Genomic DNA, 21,853 nt, shown 5'->3' on the forward strand with positions numbered 1-21,853 from the left:
ACCTCATGAGTAATCATGTGGCCTCTGAAGTCATATTTTAACAGATAGATGTTTACCGTAACATATTTAAATTCTGCAATGAAAATGTCCTGTGTGTTGGTCTTTTTTTGTCTCAGGGCCAACTGGCTGAAAGAGTCAAACCTTGAGGCTGAGCAGCTGTTCAGTATGGTGGTAGAGGTCTTTATATTTTGGGCCAAATCTCATGTGAGGATATTTGTGTATTTTGATTAGGATGTCTGTACTCTTCAAATGAATATTGTACCCTATGATGTGTAATTTTTCTTCACCTTTGTTTGCTACAACAGAATTTTAAATGGGAGGAACAGAACTATGTGGTCCAAAATGGAATCAATACCTTGGCTTTCTTGGTCAATGACAAAATGTCTAAGGTCAGCCATTTTTTTCCAAAATTACCTATTGTAGAATTTTCACTACCAGTAGTTACATGGTAATCACAAAACAGTTCGTCGTTTCAATCTAAAATACATCTCCATGGCTTTAAAATACTTAGTTCAAACATGAGAGGAGGGAGAAGAGGACAGGTAATTGTTATTCCACGCACACGTCTCTCATTGTGGCTTCCATGAAGAGACTGCTTCCTGTGGGTCTCAGGTTTTCTTCTCCAAGTGACCATAACCTTATCATGCTGGCTAAAGATGGCTTCGCACAGGTTGGTTAGACATGTGGACAGTACCAGCACCATTGTACATGTAGTCACCATGATAACAGAACCTTTTCAGATATTTCTCACCTATAATATAGGCTGTTTTTTGCTTTTCACAGAAAAACACTGAAGATGAGATTCGAGAGCATGTTTCTCGTTGCCTGCTTCATCTTCAGAGTCAGGTAAGTGCCAGGGCTTTTGTGTCACAAGTGTTTGTAGAGTTTCACTGAGTAATCTTAACACGAGTATCAGTTATGTTTCAGCACATTTTAGGGGTTTAGGTGTTTCTTTGGGGTTTCACAAATGTCTTGGCATCACTTGGTCAGTCAGTTGTTAATTTGAGCAGCAGTGTAAAAAAACAACAAAAGCAGCTAAGTATTAGTTTTGTCGATTTGTTAATAAGTATTAGGGTAAAAATTAAGTGCATATTTGTTTCCTACATTCTACAGATATTTTGCATATTCATAGATATGCCTGAGTACATGCAAGTTTTAATTTGTGGAAGGCAACAAGTGTGTGATAAATTAAACTGAAGGCTGCTTTCATTGCCTGTAAAAGTCAAAGCTTTTATTTATTTATTTTTTTCAGTAACCTCTGTCAGTGTCTCATGGATCACCAGAGACAATGTGACATATTTACCATAATGTACAAAATAGGCCTACGATATATATTTTTATTAGTCTGTGATAAATATTCATGTCAGCGATGAAAGAAGAATGAATTAAGCCCTATTTGCATGAGCAAATGTTTTAAACAGAAATGTGATCATAATTTTTATAGTCTTTTGGGGCCATCCTTAGTTGGGTTGTGAAAATTAATGAAAATACTTAAAATCATTGGTGAGTCTTTGTTCTTGTTCATATGAGAACTCAAGCAAGGAAATTAAAAGAAATGGGGAAATCAGGATTCAGGATAACTGGATGATTCTTTCATGATGTTTATTAGCATACTCATTTTAAACCAATCTCCTGTATTATTTATTTGGGTTTCTGCCTTGTTAAAGGTACTTTCTCAGGGCTGCAAATTCTTGTTTCTCCTTGCCATAAACTTTATTTCACAGGACTGGGGACCACTTCAGCAGCATTTCTAAAATAATTTTAATTGAGTTGATGAAACACTACCACCTTAGAGCAAAATAAAATAAATATGCCCTTCTTTATTCTCTTCTTAGATGTCTGTTTGCACAAGACAGGAGACCCTTTCTTCTGAAGCTTTGCATCAGTTTGGAGGGATTACTGACATCCAAAGGACTGTAGAAAAGATTCTGGGAATAGCTCGAGTCCTTTATTACCTGGACCAGGTGAGCTTTTAAAGCAATAAAACATTATCGGTCCTACATTTCTATATCTTTGTATTGCAAAATCTGTCAAAAATGTGTATTGGTACTGTCTCAATCGGCTCTAAAAGTGACAAGAAGAAAATTTTAGGGGACAGAAGAGTGATGACTTAGTTGTACAGTAGGGTGGCTGAATTATATATATAGCTGTTTTAGTTTCTCAAGTCTGCATTTGTTCATGTTGTCTCCATCTCATGGCTTAGTGGATGGTATTAGTAATGTGTGCTTGTCTCACTCCTATATCTTCTCTGAAAAGGCCCTGTTTGTCTTAGACAGAGAACAATATCAAAGGATAAGGCTGGTGATTTTCTGTTTTCGTTATTTTCCTTAAATCCAATACAGGGAATAAATAGAACAATCAGTTGGTTTTATTTATCTTTCTGTGCCTTGAACATTCAGTGTTGTCCAAAAATTGGAATCCAGGGCTTCACTTTGGCTTAATTTCTAAAAGCTGCTGTTAATGTAAGTGAGGATTTGCTCCATTCTTGGCTGTCTGATATTAAAGGGCCTGTGAGCTAATGGGTTAAGAAACTTGAATGAGTTCTTATTCCAAACGCTAATCCAGTTTAAATATATTACATACAAGAAACTAATGCCTGCAGTGCTAATACATTATAACTGTAATACAAATGCGTGAAGGTGAAACTACAACAGCTACTACTGAAACCCCTGTGGTCTTCTACATTGCCTTTGATACCTTTGATACCTTATCTACCTTTGGTTTTGGGTTCAGGTGGAACACCCTCAAAGAGGTAAAAAGCCTGCATGGCACAAGGTCTTATCTAAACAGAGGAAACGAGCAGTGGTGGCCTGCCTGAGGATGGCTCCTCTCTACAACTTACCCAGGTACAAAGACCTAATGTATTTATGGATGATTTGTGCCCACTGAAGTGGTTTTAATGTTAAGAGCATTTTATATTTTAGTGAACATTTAGCACTGAATGAGCCTTGTCAGGAGGAAATAATCATCTAATGACATGTCTTACAGTTTTTATATGGTGTTGTGGGAATAGTCTTTTTTAGACCTTCTGAAATTACGCATCAAAACAAATGAAGTGGAAGAAAAGAATATATAGTTAAGGGAAACTAATCAAAATGAGCCAAGGAAAACCATATCACATATTGTTGAATTTCCTGCCTTTGCCCCAGATGAAACGTCTTTGTAATGTTCAGAGCAAAAAACGGAAATGAATTTGCAATATCAACTTGTACTACAGATCTGTTCAGGAGTGTAAATGGCAGCTCTGCCTAGTGCAGGAGATGCCACAGTGATGGAGAGGTTATGTAAAACCTAATTAGGCTATCAGTCACAACAGTGTCTGGTCCACAGAGGGCAGACCATTAGCATCTGAACACCCCGTGACTGTGTGTGGTTTGTAGGTGATACAGAAATATTATTTTGTTGTTTGTTCTGTTGTGCTGTGAATAATAGCTGTGCTGTAGCTCTCTCTACTCTCAGGTGTTATCACCTTGGGTAGGGATAAGTCTGTAATGAATGAGCAATAATGCGTCTAATCAGAGCTCATTTTTAGTTTAATAGTTTCCTTCTCTGCTGCCTGTTTTTCAGTCTCTTGCATTTGTGTAATGCAAATAGGACAAATGCAAATCGCTTTTTGTTTCCTCCTCTTCCCAGACACAGAGCTGTCAACCTGTTCCTCCAAGGTTACAATAAATCCTGGGTATCAGCTGAGATCCACAGCTTTGAAGAGAAGCTCATAGAGGATTTAGCTGTGAGTGCAAAATGTTGACATCAGTGAAAATAATACTATACCATACAACAGCAAAATGAGCATCTTTTGAATTATACTCTGGTGAGAAGCACACAATGCTGTTTTATATGACAATGTGCCTTTTAATCTGCCCATCAAATGCTTTGGATTAACAATCGTTTACACCTTTAACTTTGTTTTACACACACCACACAGTTTGCCTTAAATTACCTAGACCTTAGCACTCAGACAACATTTAATCTCTTTAGTCACTTTACTATTTCCCCATGTTTTAAGTTGACCATATTTAAACAATAAAAATGAACTGGAAAAGTTTAAACATCCAGGCCCTTTGAGTGTTTCTATATGGTATGTAGCTAAAGTTCTAGATATCATTGTCAGTTTGTCGTCACTGCATACAAAAACATGAGCATATTATGTTTGTGTGTATATATAGTGTGTTTTCAAGAGAAAAAAACCTTCAGTAAACTTTAGTCAGTGGCCCTTGGCTGCAACTGTCGACTGTGACATTGTTTGAGAGCACACATTAGTGACTTTATTCTCACTGGACTGCAGAAGGGGGGAGTGATGGAGCTGTGTGGTGACAACAGAGAAGAAGAAAAGGATGTGGATGAGAGTGCCAAACCAATCAATCCCCTCGTACAACTCATTAGACTTTTCAGTCAAATCGCCCTGACAGAAAGGTGTGTGTTCATTATAAAAAGTCATATGCCATTCTACTTGTATTACTGGTCAAACAAATCACTAGGAAAGTCTGGATTAAATTAGTAATTTTCAAACACAATTTGTGGTAAACATACAGTATTCCAATAGTGTTGTCCTTTTGAATACTGTGAAAAAGTATTTCTGCATTGTAGTACTGTTCCTGTTACGCTCTTTTTCATTCATGAGTTAGAACATCAGTCCTCCTGAGGTTGTTGATGTGGAAAGACATTGTCACTTGCACTGTCACTGCTTAGATGTGGTCAAATCAGCCAGGGGTGACTGGTGTGGTAAAAATGTTCACTGCCACTGTGCAGATTTGAGTAAAATGGTCACACACTGCAATGTTTAAACCTTAGCTTGTTTTGATGTGGGTTAATCAAAGAGACCATGTTCAAGCACTATGTATGAGGATCACTGAGGATCACCTATGTATTGGCCTTGACTTTGAGAACTACATTTGTCCATACCTTCACATATTCTCATATTACCTCATCTGTCTTCCCTGTTAACAGTAAGCTTGGAGATGACACTCTCTACAAGTCCTATGCTGCCATTATGGCCAAGGTAATAAAACATGGAAATGTATCTAATTTTGTAGTGTCAGAATGTTTTCATGTTCAGATCTGACAGGTTCTGTGACTCAGCCTGCCAGCAGCGCAAAGATAATTCCTTAGAATGTTTTTTATGTGAGGTTCATCTTTCTAACCAATCACAGAATGCCAGTCAGGGTTGGGAGTCCATAGCTGGCAATTTATCAATTTTTGAATGCACTGGTCTCTTCTCATCCTTATACTCTGTGTGTGTGTGTGTGTGTGTATGTATATATATATATATATATATATATATATATATATATATATGTTGTTAGCTTTAATAATTGTCCTGGTACAGGAGACCTCGGTATAAGATGGGGCACAAGATACAAAACAAAGTGGACTTTCCAGAAATCATTGCAGAGATTGCTTATGTTGGGTTAACAGCGCCTACAGTATAGTAATACCACACCGAAGAAACACAAATCGTATAGTTTCATTCAATTTGTTTTTGAGTTAGCATGTGCCACCCACAATAAATAAGTCAGTATATACCTATAGTACACAGAACTACTGTTATCTGCTTCTTTTTTGTCATCACCCTGCATATTTATATTTGGTCTTCCAGAGTTGCCACAGAAACAGCGAAGAGGAGGAGCTGGAAAGCTTTGAAGTGGGTGAATTAGTGCTCGCTTTTGAAATATGTGTTTAGTCTTTCTTACAGTATTTCTGATTTTCATCCTAATTTTTTTTTCCATTGTGATATTAATTATTCAGTTAATATTTAATTATGTTTTGTTTATGTTCAGTTAGCTAAATTGTTACGTTAATTTTTAAACATTTAAAAAAGTAATTTTTCTGTGGCTCAGGAAAAAGAAATTGAGAAACAGAAGTTGCTGTACCAGCAGGCCCGCTTGCATTGTCGTGGAGCTTCTGAGATGGTCCTGCAAATCATCAGCTCTAGCAAAGGTAAACAGTTGAGGTACCTGTGTCTTGACTCAAATCTGTTTCTTGTTTGAGGGACATATTCTCTTTTCAGCAAGTTGTAAGCAAGAAGCTTAGCTTGTGAATAGGGAATCACGATGAGCTGTCTCCCAGAATCAGTAGCTGTGATTAAAGTGAAGCTTTTCTCTGATTTGGTTAATGTTCAGTTTCCTGAGATGGAACTGAGGAACATTAGGGTAGATTAGCATTAAATGAGCTTTGCCACTTTCCTTCAAATGTGTGTCCTTATCTGTAGCAGTCATGGAGTATTGTTCTTTTGAGTGCTGTGCATACTCTGATTGTGATTAATTTCATATCCCTTTAGGGATCATGGGCTGCATGATTGCCCCCACACTCAATCTGGGTATTGCTATTCTCAATGGAGGGAATGCTACTGTTCAACAGGTACAATAATGCATTATTTCCCTAAAAGTATTTTTTTCTTGAGGTACCCAAAATAGGTTTCCATATTTGCCTCCTCTGACATTGGCCATTTTTTAATTTCATGCAGTGGTTTTAACTTTGTGAAGCAAACGTTTACTTTAATTAAAACATAAAAGATGGAGAGGTAAGATTAGATATGGCAAGCTCCTCTTCCATTATCAGACCCTTATTGCTTCTGTTTTATAGAAAATGCTGGATTATCTGAAAGAGAAGCGAGATGTGGGCTTCTTTCAAAGCATGGCTGGACTCATGCGGTCATGTAGGTGAGTGAATGCACTGTAGGGAAATCCTGTGACAACTTGTGAAATTGCAGAAGGGATAGTGGGCTTCATGTACTGACATAAAAATAAAGAGGCAAAAGCTTTAATTAATCTTGTATATTTGTGTGTGTCTTTTCTGCTACCCAGTGTTCTGGATCTGAATGCTTTTGAGAGGCAGAACAAAGCTGAAGGATTAGGCATGGCCATGGACGACAGATCAGGTACTGTATTAATACGAAAAAAAATCCACTTCTCTCAAGCCCTGTCAGAAGAGCCAGCTGTGAGACCCCAGGCTTTGAACATACTCTAAATTCACACTCCAAATGACTTTTCTCTGCATTTCTCAGTCTTGAATAGAATCAACAGCTGTCTCCCTTTACTCTATTGTGACCTAGTTTCTCTGTTCTCCGTGCCCTTTGTCTCACAGTTATACTGTCATACCTTTCCCACAGTATTACTTGCACTTGACTCTTTATTTTCTTGCCCTTTTCACGCATCTTTTTTCCCCAGGAGAGAAGGTGATGCCTGACAAAGACCTAACTTGTGACCTGTTTCGTTTTCTGCAGCTGCTCTGTGAAGGACACAACTCAGGTCAGTTGTACTGTGCAGTATCCACATACCTGCTGCAAAGAAGTTTACATGAGATACATTGGTCTCAAAAAGTAATATAAATATAAGGACGATAAAAATGGAAGGATAGCTTCCAGTAACATTTTCATAAATGCTTTGTCCAGTTAGATTGTCCACACAGGCCATTGTAGTTATTTAAAGATAGTACAAAGCTCCTTTCCCATTCTATCCAATATTCACATGCCTTGTTGTTTGCAGAATTCCAGAATTACTTGCGAACACAAACCGGCAACAACACCACTGTCAACATCATTATATCCACTGTGGACTATTTATTAAGAGTACAGGTGAGCCTACAGTGACAGTTTTTCCACTGTGATGTAACCTGTCGCAATACTAAACAGCTGTTCCTGTTTCTAATGTGATGTAATCATTAACATTAGAACAACAACATTATTTTACCAATTATATCAATTATATTCATATTAAAATATAAAATATTTGAAACTAATGAACCACAAATAAACCTTTCCTCTGCCACACTGTAGGAGTCATTCAGTGACTTCTACTGGTACTACTCAGGGAAGGATGTGATTGATGTACATGGCCAACGCAACTTCTCTAAGGCCATTAAAGTGGCCAAACAAGTCTTCAACACACTCACTGAGTACATACAGGTCAGTTTGCATTACATGGTATAGTGAGTTTGGGGTTTTTTTGCCTGTTTATATATCATAGATATTTTTTCTGCAAGGTAACTTGTCTTTTTTTCTAAATTAGATTTTATTTTAAACAAAACAGCTTACATTGTCATTGTATTCATCCAGGGCCCGTGTACTGGAAACCAACAGAGTCTTGCTCACAGTCGTCTGTGGGATGCTGTGGTGGGATTTCTCCATGTCTTTGCCCACATGCAGATGAAGCTCTCACAGGTATAGCACATTGTTTCACTGACATTTAATATGTTTATTTTCCTCTAAAATTCATCAAATAATAAATTGATGATGTTCTAGCTGATAGTGTGCTATAGGGTCTCCAGCACAGCCTCCTCGTTTTAGTCCACTGGTAATGTCATATTAATATCAAACATTAAACTGCCTCTGGTGATCTTTCCTCTAAATATGTAAGATCTGAAATTCTTCATACAATCTGCTGAAAATGAAACTATAAATATATTTCTGCATATGCAGGATTCACAGCAAATTGAGCTGCTGAAAGAGCTGATGGATTTACAAAAGGATATGGTTGTGTTTTTGCTTTCCATGTTAGAAGGTGAGTTTATTCTGTTTTTGGTAATTAATGATCGTCAGTGTGTTACAAATTATTATTAATCCAGAGCTTTGTTTTTCCTCTTCATCGCTCCTTCTTACAGGTAATGTTGTGAATGGAACCATTGGAAAACAGATGGTGGATATGTTGGTGGAATCATCTAGTAATGTGGAGATGATCTTCAGGTTTTTTGAAACGTTCCTCAAACTTAAAGACCTCACCTCCTCAGATGCCTTCAGAGAGTACGACCCTGATCGTAAAGGCTGCATATCTAGGAAGGACTTCCAGAAAGCCATGGAAAATTGCAAGCGTTTCTCCCAAGCTGAGATGCATTTCCTCCTCTCCTGCATGGAGACTGACCAAAGTGACATTGTGGATTTTGTGGATTATGAGACCTTCGTGGATCGCTTTCACGAGCCAGCCCAAAACATAGGCTTCAGCATCACCGTTCTCCTCACCAATTTGTCCGAACACATGCCTAATGATTCAAGACTAAGGACATTCTTGGAACTGGCGGAGTGTGTCTTGACTTACTTCCAACCCTGTCTGGGACGCATTGAGATCCTGGGCAGCGGCAAGCGCATCGAACGTGTCTACTTTGAGATCAGTGAATCTAGCCGCACGCAGTGGGAGAAGCCGCAGGTCAAAGAGTCCAAGAGGCAGTTTATTTTTGATGTGGTGAATAGGGGTGGTGAGAAAGAGAAAATGGAGATGTTTGTCAGTTTTTGTGAAGACACCATATTTGAGATGCAGCTTGCAGCACATATATCTGGCTCTGACACTGGAGAGAAGTATGCTAGAAAAGAACTAGAGGAACATCGACAGAGTGGAGATGGAGGCCTGGACAGCAATGGAATCTTCTTCTTGCATTATTGGTGGCTATTGCTGACATCCTTACTTTGTGTGAAAAACCTGAAGGTACTGATGAAGATGAACCTGAAGGATATCCTCATGTCAGTTGTTTTCCTCCTCAGATTCATTTTTATGTTTCAAGTCCGGTGCATTTGCGTTGTAATACGCAGGATCTTATATGTGCTGTACGTAGCTTTTGTTAGTGGTGGCCTTGTGGAGGGGGCCAAAAGAATGAAGCTATCGGACTTGCTTGGTGGTATCCTCGAGCCAACTCTTGATGAGGTCATGGAGGTGCCAAGTGGTGTGGATCGACTGACGAAATACTCTACCGGTGTCCCTTCCCAGAGAGAATTGCGAGAGATGGGGCAGGTGGCATCTGTGACCTCCCCTGGGGAGGTGGATGTACTGTCAGACGTATTTGGCCTCAGAGTGAAGAAAGAGGGAGGTCAATACAGACTTATACCTAAAGACCTCACTGCCAGTCTGACTGACCTGTATAGTGGCCCCTCTACAGATTTTTCTGAAAAGCAAAAGAGGAAGGTAGGGATTCATTTGTATCTTTGTATATGAAATGACATCCATTATATGTGTGGGGTTTTTTTTTTTGTTTTTTTTTTTTAAGTTTGATGCTTTTTTTTTTGTATTATATTGTCTTGATAGAGTATTGAATCCTATTAATTTTTGGTTTTATGAATGAAACTGACAGCAGTTTAAAGCCCACACTGCCAGGGAGGAAAAAGCAGAAGATCCAAAAGTTAACGATGTAGACAACACAAGGTGAGTCTCTTGCTTCTCTTGTAAATCCTCAAAGTAAATATTAAAATCATTTCATGACATGTCAAGTTTTTTTGTCAAGCAAGAAAGTGTTGAAGTTACACTTAAACAAAAAACAACTTGAAATCTTTAGAACGTTAAATCTAATTCCATCTCAAAACCTCAAATATCCCCTGAAAGTAAAGCTCTTTGACCTTCTCTCTCTAATTGTTTGCAGAGAGAAGGAATCTGGGACGAAAACTGGGAAGGGGAAAGCAGAGGGAGGATGGAGAGCCAGGAGATCCTCTAATAAGTCAGAGGAACCAGAGAGTCAACATTCTGCCCTCTGGGAGATGATAAGAACTCATAACAGGAGCCTGCTGGTAACATACCAATACTCTCACACATGGTCATACACTTAAACAAACCAACACAGATAAGAATGCATACCATTCACTTACATTTGCATGCACAGATATTAACAGGCAGAAAAAACCTGGATTTTTTTTTGTTTCAGTGCTACTTTGCAAGGAATTTTTATAATATGCGTTTGTTGGCTCTCTTTGTGGCCTTCGCAATCAACTTTATCCTCCTCTTCTACAAGGTGAGTGTGCTTTAACAGAAATCCCAGATTTCTATATCAAATTTTCAATTCTATAGATTTTAGATAGTAAGTAGCTTTCCATTTCTTATTGCTGGTAGAAATCTAGCCACTAACTACTACTAGACCTACAGGGTCAGTTTTTCTAATACTTTTTGGAATGCAGATTTTTACCATGTTTTGAAGACTTTTTATACTATGGTATTACTAATTAACTTAGATAACACATCTGTATGCATCTTCTGCAAGTTTATTTTATAATAGTTCTTATTTTAAGTCTTAAGTTTAAATCTACATAACCTGCTAGTGTTATCTTGCCTCCTCAAAAGATAATGGAAGAACCTCTGGAAAATTGCTTCATTTAAAAAGATAATAAAAAACATTTTTTTGCTGACTCATAAGCATGGTGCTGAGATTCACCAGAGCCTGCATGACTGTTGAGAAGTAATGCTTTAAATTAATTAAGAGCATTCCCAGATAAGATCAAAAGAACGGCAGTGACTGTCAGAGAAGAAGTGATCTAACAGCATTGTTTTTTTGGATCATATTTTGCCAAGAAGTATGCTTTGTCATCAGTGTAGTTAATCTTTCTTTTGATGTCTTACTGTTTTCCCAGGTAGCATCCTTGCCTCCACTGCAGACAGACGAAGGATTGTTTACATCTGTTCATAGCAAAGAATTGGGCTCTGCTGTAGACAACAGTGAGGGGAGAGTTCATTTTGTGCTAGAGGAGAGCACTGGATACATGGAGCCATCACTCCACTTCCTGGCTATAGCACACACAGTCATCTCTTTTTGCTGCATTATCGGTTACTACTGCCTCAAGGTTTGAGCATGCACATTTACAAAATAATCACTTTACTTACAACTTTCTTTTTCCCAGACTGTCTCATAGATCCTGGATATCTTTTAAAACCACAAACATTAGGATATGTGGATTATTAGCAAAGACTTTGGCCCACAAGTTTAATCAGAATTTCAGAGGGTTAGGGTTAAATTTTGTAATTCTTACACTGGTCTTTATAATCAAGACAAGTGATTTCCTGTCATCCAAGTGATCGAGACAAGTGATTTCTCCAGCGCAGTTGATTGACAGGTACCACTGGTGATCTTCAAACGTGAGAAGGAAGTGGCACGAAGGCTGGAGTTTGACGGGCTGTATGTGACAGAGCAGCCCCCTGAAGAGGACATCAAAGGGCAGTGGGATCGACTGGTCATTAACACACCGTATGTTCACAGCCACATGATCATCTGGGCTCATGTCACATTAACATCAAATAATAATATTTCATTCTATATCTTTTCAGATCATTTCCAAGTAATTACTGGGATAAATTTGTGAAAAGGAAGGTAAGATATTCAGAAGCCTGCAGCTTTTTTTCCTATACAGCAGAAAAAATTACTGTATGCATGATATTCTAAATGTGCTTATCCATGTGTGTAATTGTGTGCATGATTTACCTAGTGACACTGCATTAAGAAACTATCTCAAATTTAATGAACCATTTAAAGGTAGGTGTAATTATTCCCCTATCAGTTCACAAAATGATTTAGTATCTCCTGAGACAGTGCAGTACTTTAAGCTTTTGCATTCACACTGCCTGTGAAGGGAGATAAAATAAGTGAAGTGCCAGTATTTTTTTTTCTCTGCTTAGTTGACTTGGAGATTTTTCAGCTAGAGTGCTGTACCTGATTTTTCAGTTAATAGACCAAACTAGTCACCAAAACACCAAAGTCTTGAAATGTCTTCAAAAAGCCGCTGGTGATCTTCAAATGTTCATTTAATTTCCACTACTCAAATAAGGGTACCAGATTTGAATCCCCTCAGTGTTTGTCCTCATCTGAAAGAAGGTACTGGCAACCACGGCTGGCTGTGATGTGCTGGTACTTAAACATGCTCTGCAGTATATCTCTTTGTAAGACGCAGTTTAATTTAAATTAAAATAGTTTGTTTCCACAGACACCCACATTGGAAGATGTGAAAGTAGCTATTTAGCTATCAAAAATGGGGCAGCACTTCAATAAAAAATATTATTCCACCGTGGTATGAACATTTCATTGTCTTCAAAGTAGCTATTTTGCTCAAATTCTCGTGACAGAAATGTGGTGACTATGGTGATTATAACTGAGACAAGTTGACATATTTTGAATGGCTGTCCATAGTGCTATGTATTTTTTTTGGGAGCCTGAGCCCATTAGTGGCACTGCATATTAAGGCCCTTCCAGATGGGCTTCAGCTTTTTTCTCTAGGATTGCCCACTTGGTCTAAAGTGATTATATGACTACCACAGTGCATTTTATAGTCTGCATTACATAATTTTAGGAGCCTGTTGTAAAATTTCTAGTATAATGCCCTCATGTGCTTCTTGTAATCCACAAGTGCGAAGATGTTGGATATTTCTTACCATAAAGAGAAGTGTTTGTAATAACAAAATGTACTCTAATAAAGTTTGATTGTCTTTTGTGTTAATTAATCAGATGACATAACTTATTGGAGGATCAGCAGGATCCTAGAGAGAAACTCCTGATTCTCTGTATATACACATTTTACTATGAAGGTGAAAGATAATGCTAGTTCATTGTTAAATTTTTTGCTGTAGAATTTCAGTCACTGAAATTAACACCAGCTGCACTTACCACCAGTCACTGTTCCACCTAACACATTTCAGTCGCTGTGTACAGTAAACTTGTCTTCCTGCTCTGTCAGGTGATGGATAAGTACAGTGAGTTTTATGGCTGTGAGAAGATCAGTGAACTCCTTGGTCTGGACCCAGGTGCCTTAGACTTCAGTGCTGGTGGAAAAAAGAGGAAAAAGCCCAGGAGAGATACTTGCTGGAATGCTCTGTGAGTAGATAAAGTATAAGATAAAAATGATTTTGCAGTTCTGCATTAACCAAAGGAGCCATTGGGCAGTGCAACTACAGGATCTAGTTTGTAATTTTTATTCGACTGGCTACAGTTTCAAACAGAAACTTGGTGGGTTATTAAATATGATTATCTTTTAAATAATTGTTGTTTTTGATACACTGAAGTATAAAACACCACAGAACAAGTCATCAAAGAAAAATAAATGGTCATTACTATAAACATCTGGCCTTTTCACAGGTAGTATTAATACAGAATGCAGCAGGGCCTCTGGTTGCACCTAAAGCAGCTTATAATGATAACATTCTCTGGAGGATAGCTGCAAGTTTACATACCGACAACATTGGTATTGATATAAAAAAGAAATATGTTCAAATAAAGAAAACGATACAGCGTCTTTTTCCTAATGTCTTTTCACTCTAGAGGGGAGTGGGACTCCTGAGTGAGCCCCTCTCATCATCACCACCACAAGTATCTGCTGGTATGTCCAGCTCTTGTCTGGACCTTGTTGGTAACACCTTGAAATAATGTCTTAGGTGACCATTTTACCAATGTTGTATACATGTGACTCTGTGTGTGCGTGTGTGTGCGTGTGTGTGTGTGTGTGTGTGTTACTTAACGGGTGGTCAGACAAAAAAGAAGATCCTAGAACATTACGCTGTACTTGAGGAAGAACAGGACATTCTGAGATGAAGCCATGTAAGAGACGGGCTGTTGTAGAAAAGATACTGTGGCAACAAGGGTCTGATTTTAGCCATGGACGTTTTGAAGTTATTTTCAGGTTCTTACCGTCACGTATCTGTGTGAAAATCCTGTTTATTTCAGATTTAATTCCACTGACATGAAGTACCAGGTCTGGAAACTAGGTGTTGTGTTCACTGACAATGTAAGTTCAGTTGTTTCTAATATTTTATGGCTCGTTGACTGGCTTGTTTGTGTCAAGGTAAAGGTCCCACTACCTGTAATTTACGTTAACAGATAATCAAATTTGAGTAACCTGTGTGTGTAAAGCATATCTGAAATTTATGGCTCTATTGTTTATCTGCACTAAGATTTAGTTTGATACAGCTGCACATGCTGCAGTGGTAATATCCTGTGATTTTGCCTTATCTAAAATACACATTTGTTCCTCTATCTGTCCTGGTAATATATATTGGCTTTTCATGTGTGTATGTGCTTCTGTGTGCTCAGTTCTTCTTGTACTTGGCCTGGTACATGACCATGTCCGTTCTGGGTCATTATAACAACTTCTTCTTTGCTGCTCACCTTCTGGACATTGCCATGGGCTTTAAGACACTTCGCACCATCCTGTCCTCTGTCACACACAATGGGAAACAGGTCTGGATGTGTGTGTGTGTATGTGTCACTCTGTCCTTAAATCTCTATCTGCCTGTGTGTGTTCATAGGTACAGTTTGCATACATGATGTTTGCTTTCCAGCTATAGGTTAGATTAGGGCTTTTCTAAGATGAAGTGTATTAAAGCCCATCTGTCTCTGTCTGTTCTTTTGTCATTATGTGTGCGTCTGTCAGTTATTCCTGACTGTAGGCCTGTTGGCAGTTGTGGTGTATCTCTACACCGTTGTGGCCTTCAACTTTTTCAGGAAGTTTTACAACAAGAGTGACAATAAGGACACCCAAGACATGAAGTGCAATGACATGCTGACCGTGAGTTAAATGTGAAAATTGACACACACACACACACACACACACAATAGTCTCTCTTCACATATAGCTGTCTACCTATACCCATCCTCTCAATCTCTGTGTTTGTCTTTCTAACACAAACACAGCCACACACACCTAATTTTCTGCCTCCTCAGTCTGAGAGGGGCAGAGCAGGATTCTGACAGTGATCCCTATTGTTGAAGGCAGAGCAGCCTCTTGTCTTAGTCCTTCCATTACTTTTCCATAAAATGATAGACATGTGGATGGCACAGCCTCTCAAGCCTCTGTATAGCTCTTTGTTAGGCTTTTCACAACATTAACATCCCACCGCCTGCTCTATTCTAATGTGGACTCCACTGTCACTCACATAAGCAGTGGATTGGGCAGCGATAGCCTCTGAATATAACCCTACTATTATGGGAGACAGGAGACATTACATATTCTTCCTATGACTTTGAATCACAGTCGCTGTTTTATTGTTAATATTTGACTTTTAGCAGAAATTTAGCAACCGTAATTTTCAACCCCTTACCTAAATGGCAAAAATATTTGTTTCTTTTTGAAAATATGACACTTAAAAGCACAGTTCACTCTTTGTTAGACAACTTGTTACTACTTCTTTCCCAGTTCTCTTAATGTAAACTCCCATTGGCCAAATACTGTCTGAGGCAAAAAATATGAATTAAAAAACTTTCTACCGTGCTATAAAACTGTATAAACTCTTTGAATGAAACTTTTGAATGACCCCAAAAGCAACCAACATGAGGGCAGGAATTACAAAGCAAAGTAAACAATATCCCATTTTGTTTTGTAGCTTGAATTTTCAATGTGCTGTACAACAGAGAAAAGCCCTGTGTGGTCTGAATACTTTCTTTCCCCATCCTCAGGTGGATACTATACCACAAATGAAACTGTATTTTCTTTCAGTGCTACATGTTCCACATGTATGTGGGGGTGCGTGCGGGTGGAGGCATTGGTGATGAGATTGAGGACCCAGCTGGAGATGAGTTTGAGGTGGAGCGCATTGTGTTTGACATCACATTTTTCTTCTTCGTCATCGTCATCCTCCTAGCCATCATCCAGGGTGAGTCACATGTGCTCGGTTAGGTTTACATGTACTGCACACATACCTTAACAATAAACACCACATTTTTACCAAGACACATTTTTCAGCATGTATGACTGGAATGTATTTCATTTTTCATGTTGAATTGGGAATAAAATTTCCTATCTGTTTATTCTACTGGCTCCTTAAGTTATACTGACACCTGTCATTTAGACAGAAACACAGTCATGCACATGCATACCCGTGCACAAGCAGATACAGACACACAGTCCTTTTTTTTTTTTTTTTTTTTTTTTTTTCAGGCTTGATAATTGATGCCTTTGGGGAGCTTCGTGACCAACAGGAGCAGGTGAAAGAGGATATGGAGGTGAGATTTGATACACTCTTGTAAGAACATAGACAAGCACACTGCTTCCAGATAACATCCAAACAATTAGAGTAAAGTGTGTGTGGAGTATGAAAATTGTTGCATATTATTCTTTGCATTTATGTACAAAGACTTTTTATTTTTTGCCATTATTTCAACGGGTGGCTGCATAGTGGTGGACAGGAAATGGGAGAAGCTGAAAGAGAGCAAGACTGGCAGCAAATGTGCCAACCACGTTCGATCCGCTGATGCCACGCACGCACTTTTCTCATGTACATGATGTGTGGGCATAACTGCTTGGTGCCCTAGCTACTAAACTATTTTCTGTTGTGATATATATCGCTTACTTGTTTATTTACTATCTTAAAAAAAATGTCTGTTGCATCTTTATATTATATATAGCCATGTTCGTATAGCAGCTTGTGTGTGTGTATGTGTGAGAAGAAGTGTGTGCATAACATTAAGTAGATTCTTAATGTTCCAGGAAACAGTCTTATCGTTTGCCTTGATGAGTAGACAGCATTACCTCATTCACTTGTGTCACTTATATCATTTCATCTGAGAAAAACAAAACTCTGGTATTTAAAGTGTATAAAGTGTATTGGCACACATACTCTATGTGGTCGGGCAGGTAGGAAAAGGCAAACAAGTCAAGTTGTGCAACAAAGGCAAAGTAATCAAATGCTAAACCACTGAGGTGACGACACAAGATGATCTGCGAAACACTGGTGAGAATAGCTTCTAAGTATAAAGAGTGCGTAGAAGACTGTGATATGATGTCATTGAATGCGTAGCTGGTGAATGTAAACACAGTCACCATCTGCCATTCTACTTTCAAGTGGGAAAAATAGAGCTTTTGTGCATTTCACTGCACCAGAATCAGAAGGAATTCAAGTAAAATGTGATGGAACGGATGAAAGCTAGAGAGAACAGAAACAAAGTGGCTATGAAGCAATTTTCTTTCCGACTGTGTGCCTCAGAAAATAAACCAGTGCCGCAAATTGTCCACCTCCTTTTTTATGTTAAATTTCAGATAGTTTGTTGTTCCGCAGTTCGCAGTGATAAACCTTTTTAGCTGCTATCTGTCTTCTCATAATGTACAGTATAACACTGAATAACTAATACACATTTTCAGTTAACACACAAAATTGTGTTTTTTATGTCTTTGTACCAGCACAAAAATATGGGCTAAGGTAATTTGATGTTAGACCAAAATGCTGCAAATCCAAAAGTATTAAGTTACTGTTACGTTTTTCTGCCTATTGTGGGCATCCTTTGAGTGCATTTCTAAAAAGTAACAATTTAATATGCATCATTGTGGTATTGGTAGACGAAATACTATGTTTGATTCGCAGTGCACCAAAACAAAGGGCTGCTGGTCTTGAGGATTTTATTTTTGAATTGTTTTTTTCCCTGATATCCTCTGGAAAAAATCATGTTTATTCAAGTTTGTTACATGTCTCATATCTCTCCTCCTGCAGACCAAGTGTTTTATATGTGGAATAGGAAGTGAATACTTTGATACAGTCCCTCATGGGTTTGAGACTCACACTCTACAGGAGCACAACTTGGCCAACTATCTGTGAGTTGATTCATGCTCATGAATCATGCCCCAGGTTGCCATTATTTCATCCTAATAACTTGGCCAACATTAAAACCTACTACTAAAAACAGGCCTTTGAGATGTCACAGATAGATTGTAAATATTCAGCATGCTCCACCATCACTTAACCTAACATCAAAAATGTACTATGCATTGCTGCTTGTCAAGCATTTAATATTTCAACCTTAAGACTGATTTTGAAACCAACTGGGCTGTCAGTTAAAACACAGCAGCTATCTGCCTGTATTTCTAATTGAAACATTTTCATAATAACCACAGTCCATTGGACATGTGCACAGGCTCTTCATTTAATGTTACAGTTTTCTAATCAGGTATCCCTGGTAAATGTTGCTATATGAATCCATCTTCTGTGTTCTTACAGATTTTTTCTGATGTACCTTATTAACAAGGATGAAACTGAACACACAGGACAGGTAAAATAGTGATCTCTCTTATTGCATGATCCAGTCAGTACAAGGTATGCATTTTCAAGTAAACTGTTCTGTCATTGCAGTTATCTGTTCAGTTATTGCAGTTGCTAAAACAAAGCTGTATTGTATTGGCATTGTAAAGCTATAGACTTAAAGAGTGAGGCCTCAAATTGGAAGTGCCCAACTATTTGGTTTCACTTGTCTTATTTTTTTCCACTATAACATTTACTGTTGTATAGGGGAAAGAGAAATACTGTAAACCAATGACATTTTCAATTTCATAGTGTTTAAAGAACTTCTTTTCTTCTCACCCTTTTCTTATAAATCATTTATGTGAAATAATTAGGATGTATCGTTGTAGTGCTGCATGCATGTCAACTGTGATGCTACAGAAACAATTGGAGGAAACAAATATTACTTTCCAGACTTAAATATTTTTTGACAGTTGATCAATGTGAAGTGTTTCTCCACTGGGTCAGACAATTGTTGGAAAGACAGATTTAAATATGTAGCACTGTTTATTTTACTGATCTAACAAGCTCAGGGTAAAGAGATTGAGACGGTTTGGCATTGTTAATGACTGAACAATATTGAAAATATATATTACTGCTCTGTTGACTTTCCCAGGAATCCTATGTGTGGAAAATGTACCAGGAGCGTCGCTGGGAATTCTTTCCTGTCGGAGACTGTTTTCGTAAACAATATGAAGATCAACTGAGCGGAAAAGAAATCTAAAGTCTCTCTAGATAATGTCATCACACAATAGCCATTGATTGATTGCCCTCCTTGGGCTCACTAAATGACCATGAGTGTTGCCTGTGCACTGCAATGATTCTGGTATACAAGTATACATACTTCATATTTTAGCATACAAGCATTTCTAAATGTTTATTAAATTGTTTGGAAGCTAAACACGAGCAGTTGTTTATATTCAGATACACTCTGCACAGGTTTTGTGAGTCCTGTGAATGGTACTTTGCACTTTCATTGCAAATATTCAGTGTAATATGACAGTTTACTCTTTTACACATTATCTCAAATAATCAGTGCTGGCAATCCTAATTCAGTTCCATCTTTGCTGACTGGATGTGTCTCTGTTAAATCAAATGTGTTGTGAATGAACTGATTTGCCTTTTTAAGCCTCCCATCCCTTTTCCCTGTGTGAATTCCAGATAAACACTCTCCCTCCAGCATTTGTTCTTTTTACCATCCTCTTCCAGTTCCTGTCTGTTGTGCTCATCTCTCCAGGACCCTTGTCCTTCCTTCTCCTCTCCTCTTGTTACCCAATCAAACAGTCTTCATCTCCTTTCTCTTCTCATTATCAGCCACTGCATGTCAACAGATCTCCCAGTACTAAAGTTCCCAGGTATAACTTATTGGCTAAAGCACCGTGGCAGGTTTTGTTTAACTGTTGAAAAGATGCCATGGGTGTGCATGTGTGCACAGAGCTTAACAGTGGGATGACAAGCGTGGAAAAGCCCTCCTACAGATATTGTCCTCATTATGCAGAGGTCAAACACTGAGCTTACACTACTGATCGTGATATGTATCCTTGTTGCTTTTGTGTTATGACTTGTATGCATATGGTTATATCTTGACATGCAATCTGACAGAATGTCCTGAATAGATTTAATAAGCCTATCATGGTTGACTCAATCCTACATAAACATATTTTCTGCTTATGTTTTGGTTATTTCACATTTGAGATTTCTGTATATCTTTTTTGTCTGTACTATTTTCACTGATTTAAAGTGGACAGCGCATAGCTAAAAAAATCAGCTGATTAGTTGCTATTATCAGCCTTTGTCCAGAGTTGAGGAATAGAGAAGGAAACCTCTCATCAAAAGCCAATTACATTTGGAAATGAATCCCCTACTTGTGTGTATAAAAATCAATCATACCATCATAAGATCAAACCCGCAGACATCCAATCCCTCTTTGCACTTCTCTCATACTGCATATCTGCAGGAGGCAAGGTACACCTTCAGAAATATCCTTTCACTCGTTGATTTACTAAAACACCATGTATTCAAAGCAGGCGACCTAACTCCCCCAAAACAACCCAAATTAAATATACTGAGGATAATTGCCACATCCGCCGGATCAAAAGATATTGTGGATAAGATGGATGTTCATTCGTAGCTGCCAAGCTTCCCCTTCTAGTCTTCGTGATCTTTCCATCCTGTGGTTAAGTAATGCTGCGGCCAGAAGGTCTGTACTTACTTAGGGCTAAGGAGCATAACTCACTGGTGGAATTTACACTGTCTGCTCCAAGCAGGGACACAGCACAGTAGTAGCACTACGTGACACATATCAGGTTGCTGCTGTTTAAAGAAGAAATTTCACATGAACCTTTTGGTTTCTTCTGTAACACAAAAAAGCCAGTGGGCCTGTCAGTTGAAATAATATAAACTCGATAAGCAGAAGCAAAACATATGCAGTGACTTCTAATAAAAATCATTGTTAAAGGATTGTGAATATGGGGGCATGTGGCTGGAACATACTGAATTACTTAAAATACTAAAGTAAGAGATAACGCGTGGGCACCCAAATATATCATGAAGCTGTAACTTTGATTTATGAATCAATAAAAGATGACGAGAGGAAAGAAAGCAGGGGAGAGAGTTACTCATACCTGAGGCCAACTGTACTGAATTAAATATGAGCAGCAACTTGTTTTTGTTATTGCCTCTGATTTCAGTTTGAGACCCAATATCTGCTTCAGATTTTTGACTGTTTTTCACACAGGACCCTGTGTGATAATGTTGTAATTGTTTAATAATTTTATTACTTGGCAGTGCTGGGCAGTTTTTACCAACAGTAGACTGCTAGGCCCAAAATATGCTCCTTGTATTTTATAGTAAAAGAAAATATAATAAAAATATTTGTCTTGTCTGTGTGTTTTGCAGGCAGTCATTTTAAGATTGAGCTTTATCAAGGATGTATCAAGCACCCATGCCTCCATCCCCAGATTCTCTTTCCAAAGTTATTTTCTTTGTTCAGTCTTTTTCAGTTTCACTGACTTGTCAGGAAGTCACTTGAAGCCTGCCTGCTGCCATGTACCATAGGAGGGCTTCTTAGAGAGACACAGGGTGAGTTTTGATCATGCATTGACAATAAGTTCTTCACTTTAAAGTGAAAGATGTTTTAGGGA

The 21,853-nt window shown here is 38.2% G+C and overlaps 1 protein-coding gene across 1 annotated transcript in view; it reads left to right on the forward strand.

The window, feature by feature from the left end:
- The window catches only part of ryr2b (ryanodine receptor 2b (cardiac)), a 55,212-nt gene extending 35,683 nt beyond the window's left edge, over nt 1–19,529 (forward strand). Inside the window, 35 exon segments of the mRNA XM_026308561.1 lie at nt 117–204; nt 306–389; nt 512–670; nt 784–846; nt 1,836–1,964; nt 2,734–2,846; nt 3,634–3,730; nt 4,286–4,413; nt 4,948–4,999; nt 5,597–5,641; nt 5,838–5,937; nt 6,278–6,357; nt 6,583–6,659; nt 6,804–6,877; nt 7,167–7,247; nt 7,485–7,573; nt 7,775–7,903; nt 8,054–8,158; nt 8,417–8,498; nt 8,599–9,887; nt 10,054–10,110; nt 10,343–10,483; nt 10,618–10,708; nt 11,322–11,527; nt 11,798–11,928; nt 12,009–12,051; nt 13,409–13,545; nt 14,392–14,452; nt 14,758–14,904; nt 15,098–15,232; nt 16,160–16,316; nt 16,601–16,665; nt 18,147–18,247; nt 18,651–18,702; nt 19,327–19,529. Coding sequence (XP_026164346.1) covers nt 117–204; nt 306–389; nt 512–670; nt 784–846; nt 1,836–1,964; nt 2,734–2,846; nt 3,634–3,730; nt 4,286–4,413; nt 4,948–4,999; nt 5,597–5,641; nt 5,838–5,937; nt 6,278–6,357; nt 6,583–6,659; nt 6,804–6,877; nt 7,167–7,247; nt 7,485–7,573; nt 7,775–7,903; nt 8,054–8,158; nt 8,417–8,498; nt 8,599–9,887; nt 10,054–10,110; nt 10,343–10,483; nt 10,618–10,708; nt 11,322–11,527; nt 11,798–11,928; nt 12,009–12,051; nt 13,409–13,545; nt 14,392–14,452; nt 14,758–14,904; nt 15,098–15,232; nt 16,160–16,316; nt 16,601–16,665; nt 18,147–18,247; nt 18,651–18,702; nt 19,327–19,434 — 4,696 coding nt within the window. The 3' untranslated portion in view covers nt 19,435–19,529.
- The last annotated feature ends 2,324 nt before the right edge of the window (nt 19,530–21,853 follow it).

The sequence above is a fragment of the Mastacembelus armatus genome, chromosome 15 (assembly GCF_900324485.2).
Source record: "Mastacembelus armatus chromosome 15, fMasArm1.2, whole genome shotgun sequence".
Taxonomy (NCBI): Eukaryota; Metazoa; Chordata; class Actinopteri; order Synbranchiformes; family Mastacembelidae; genus Mastacembelus; species Mastacembelus armatus.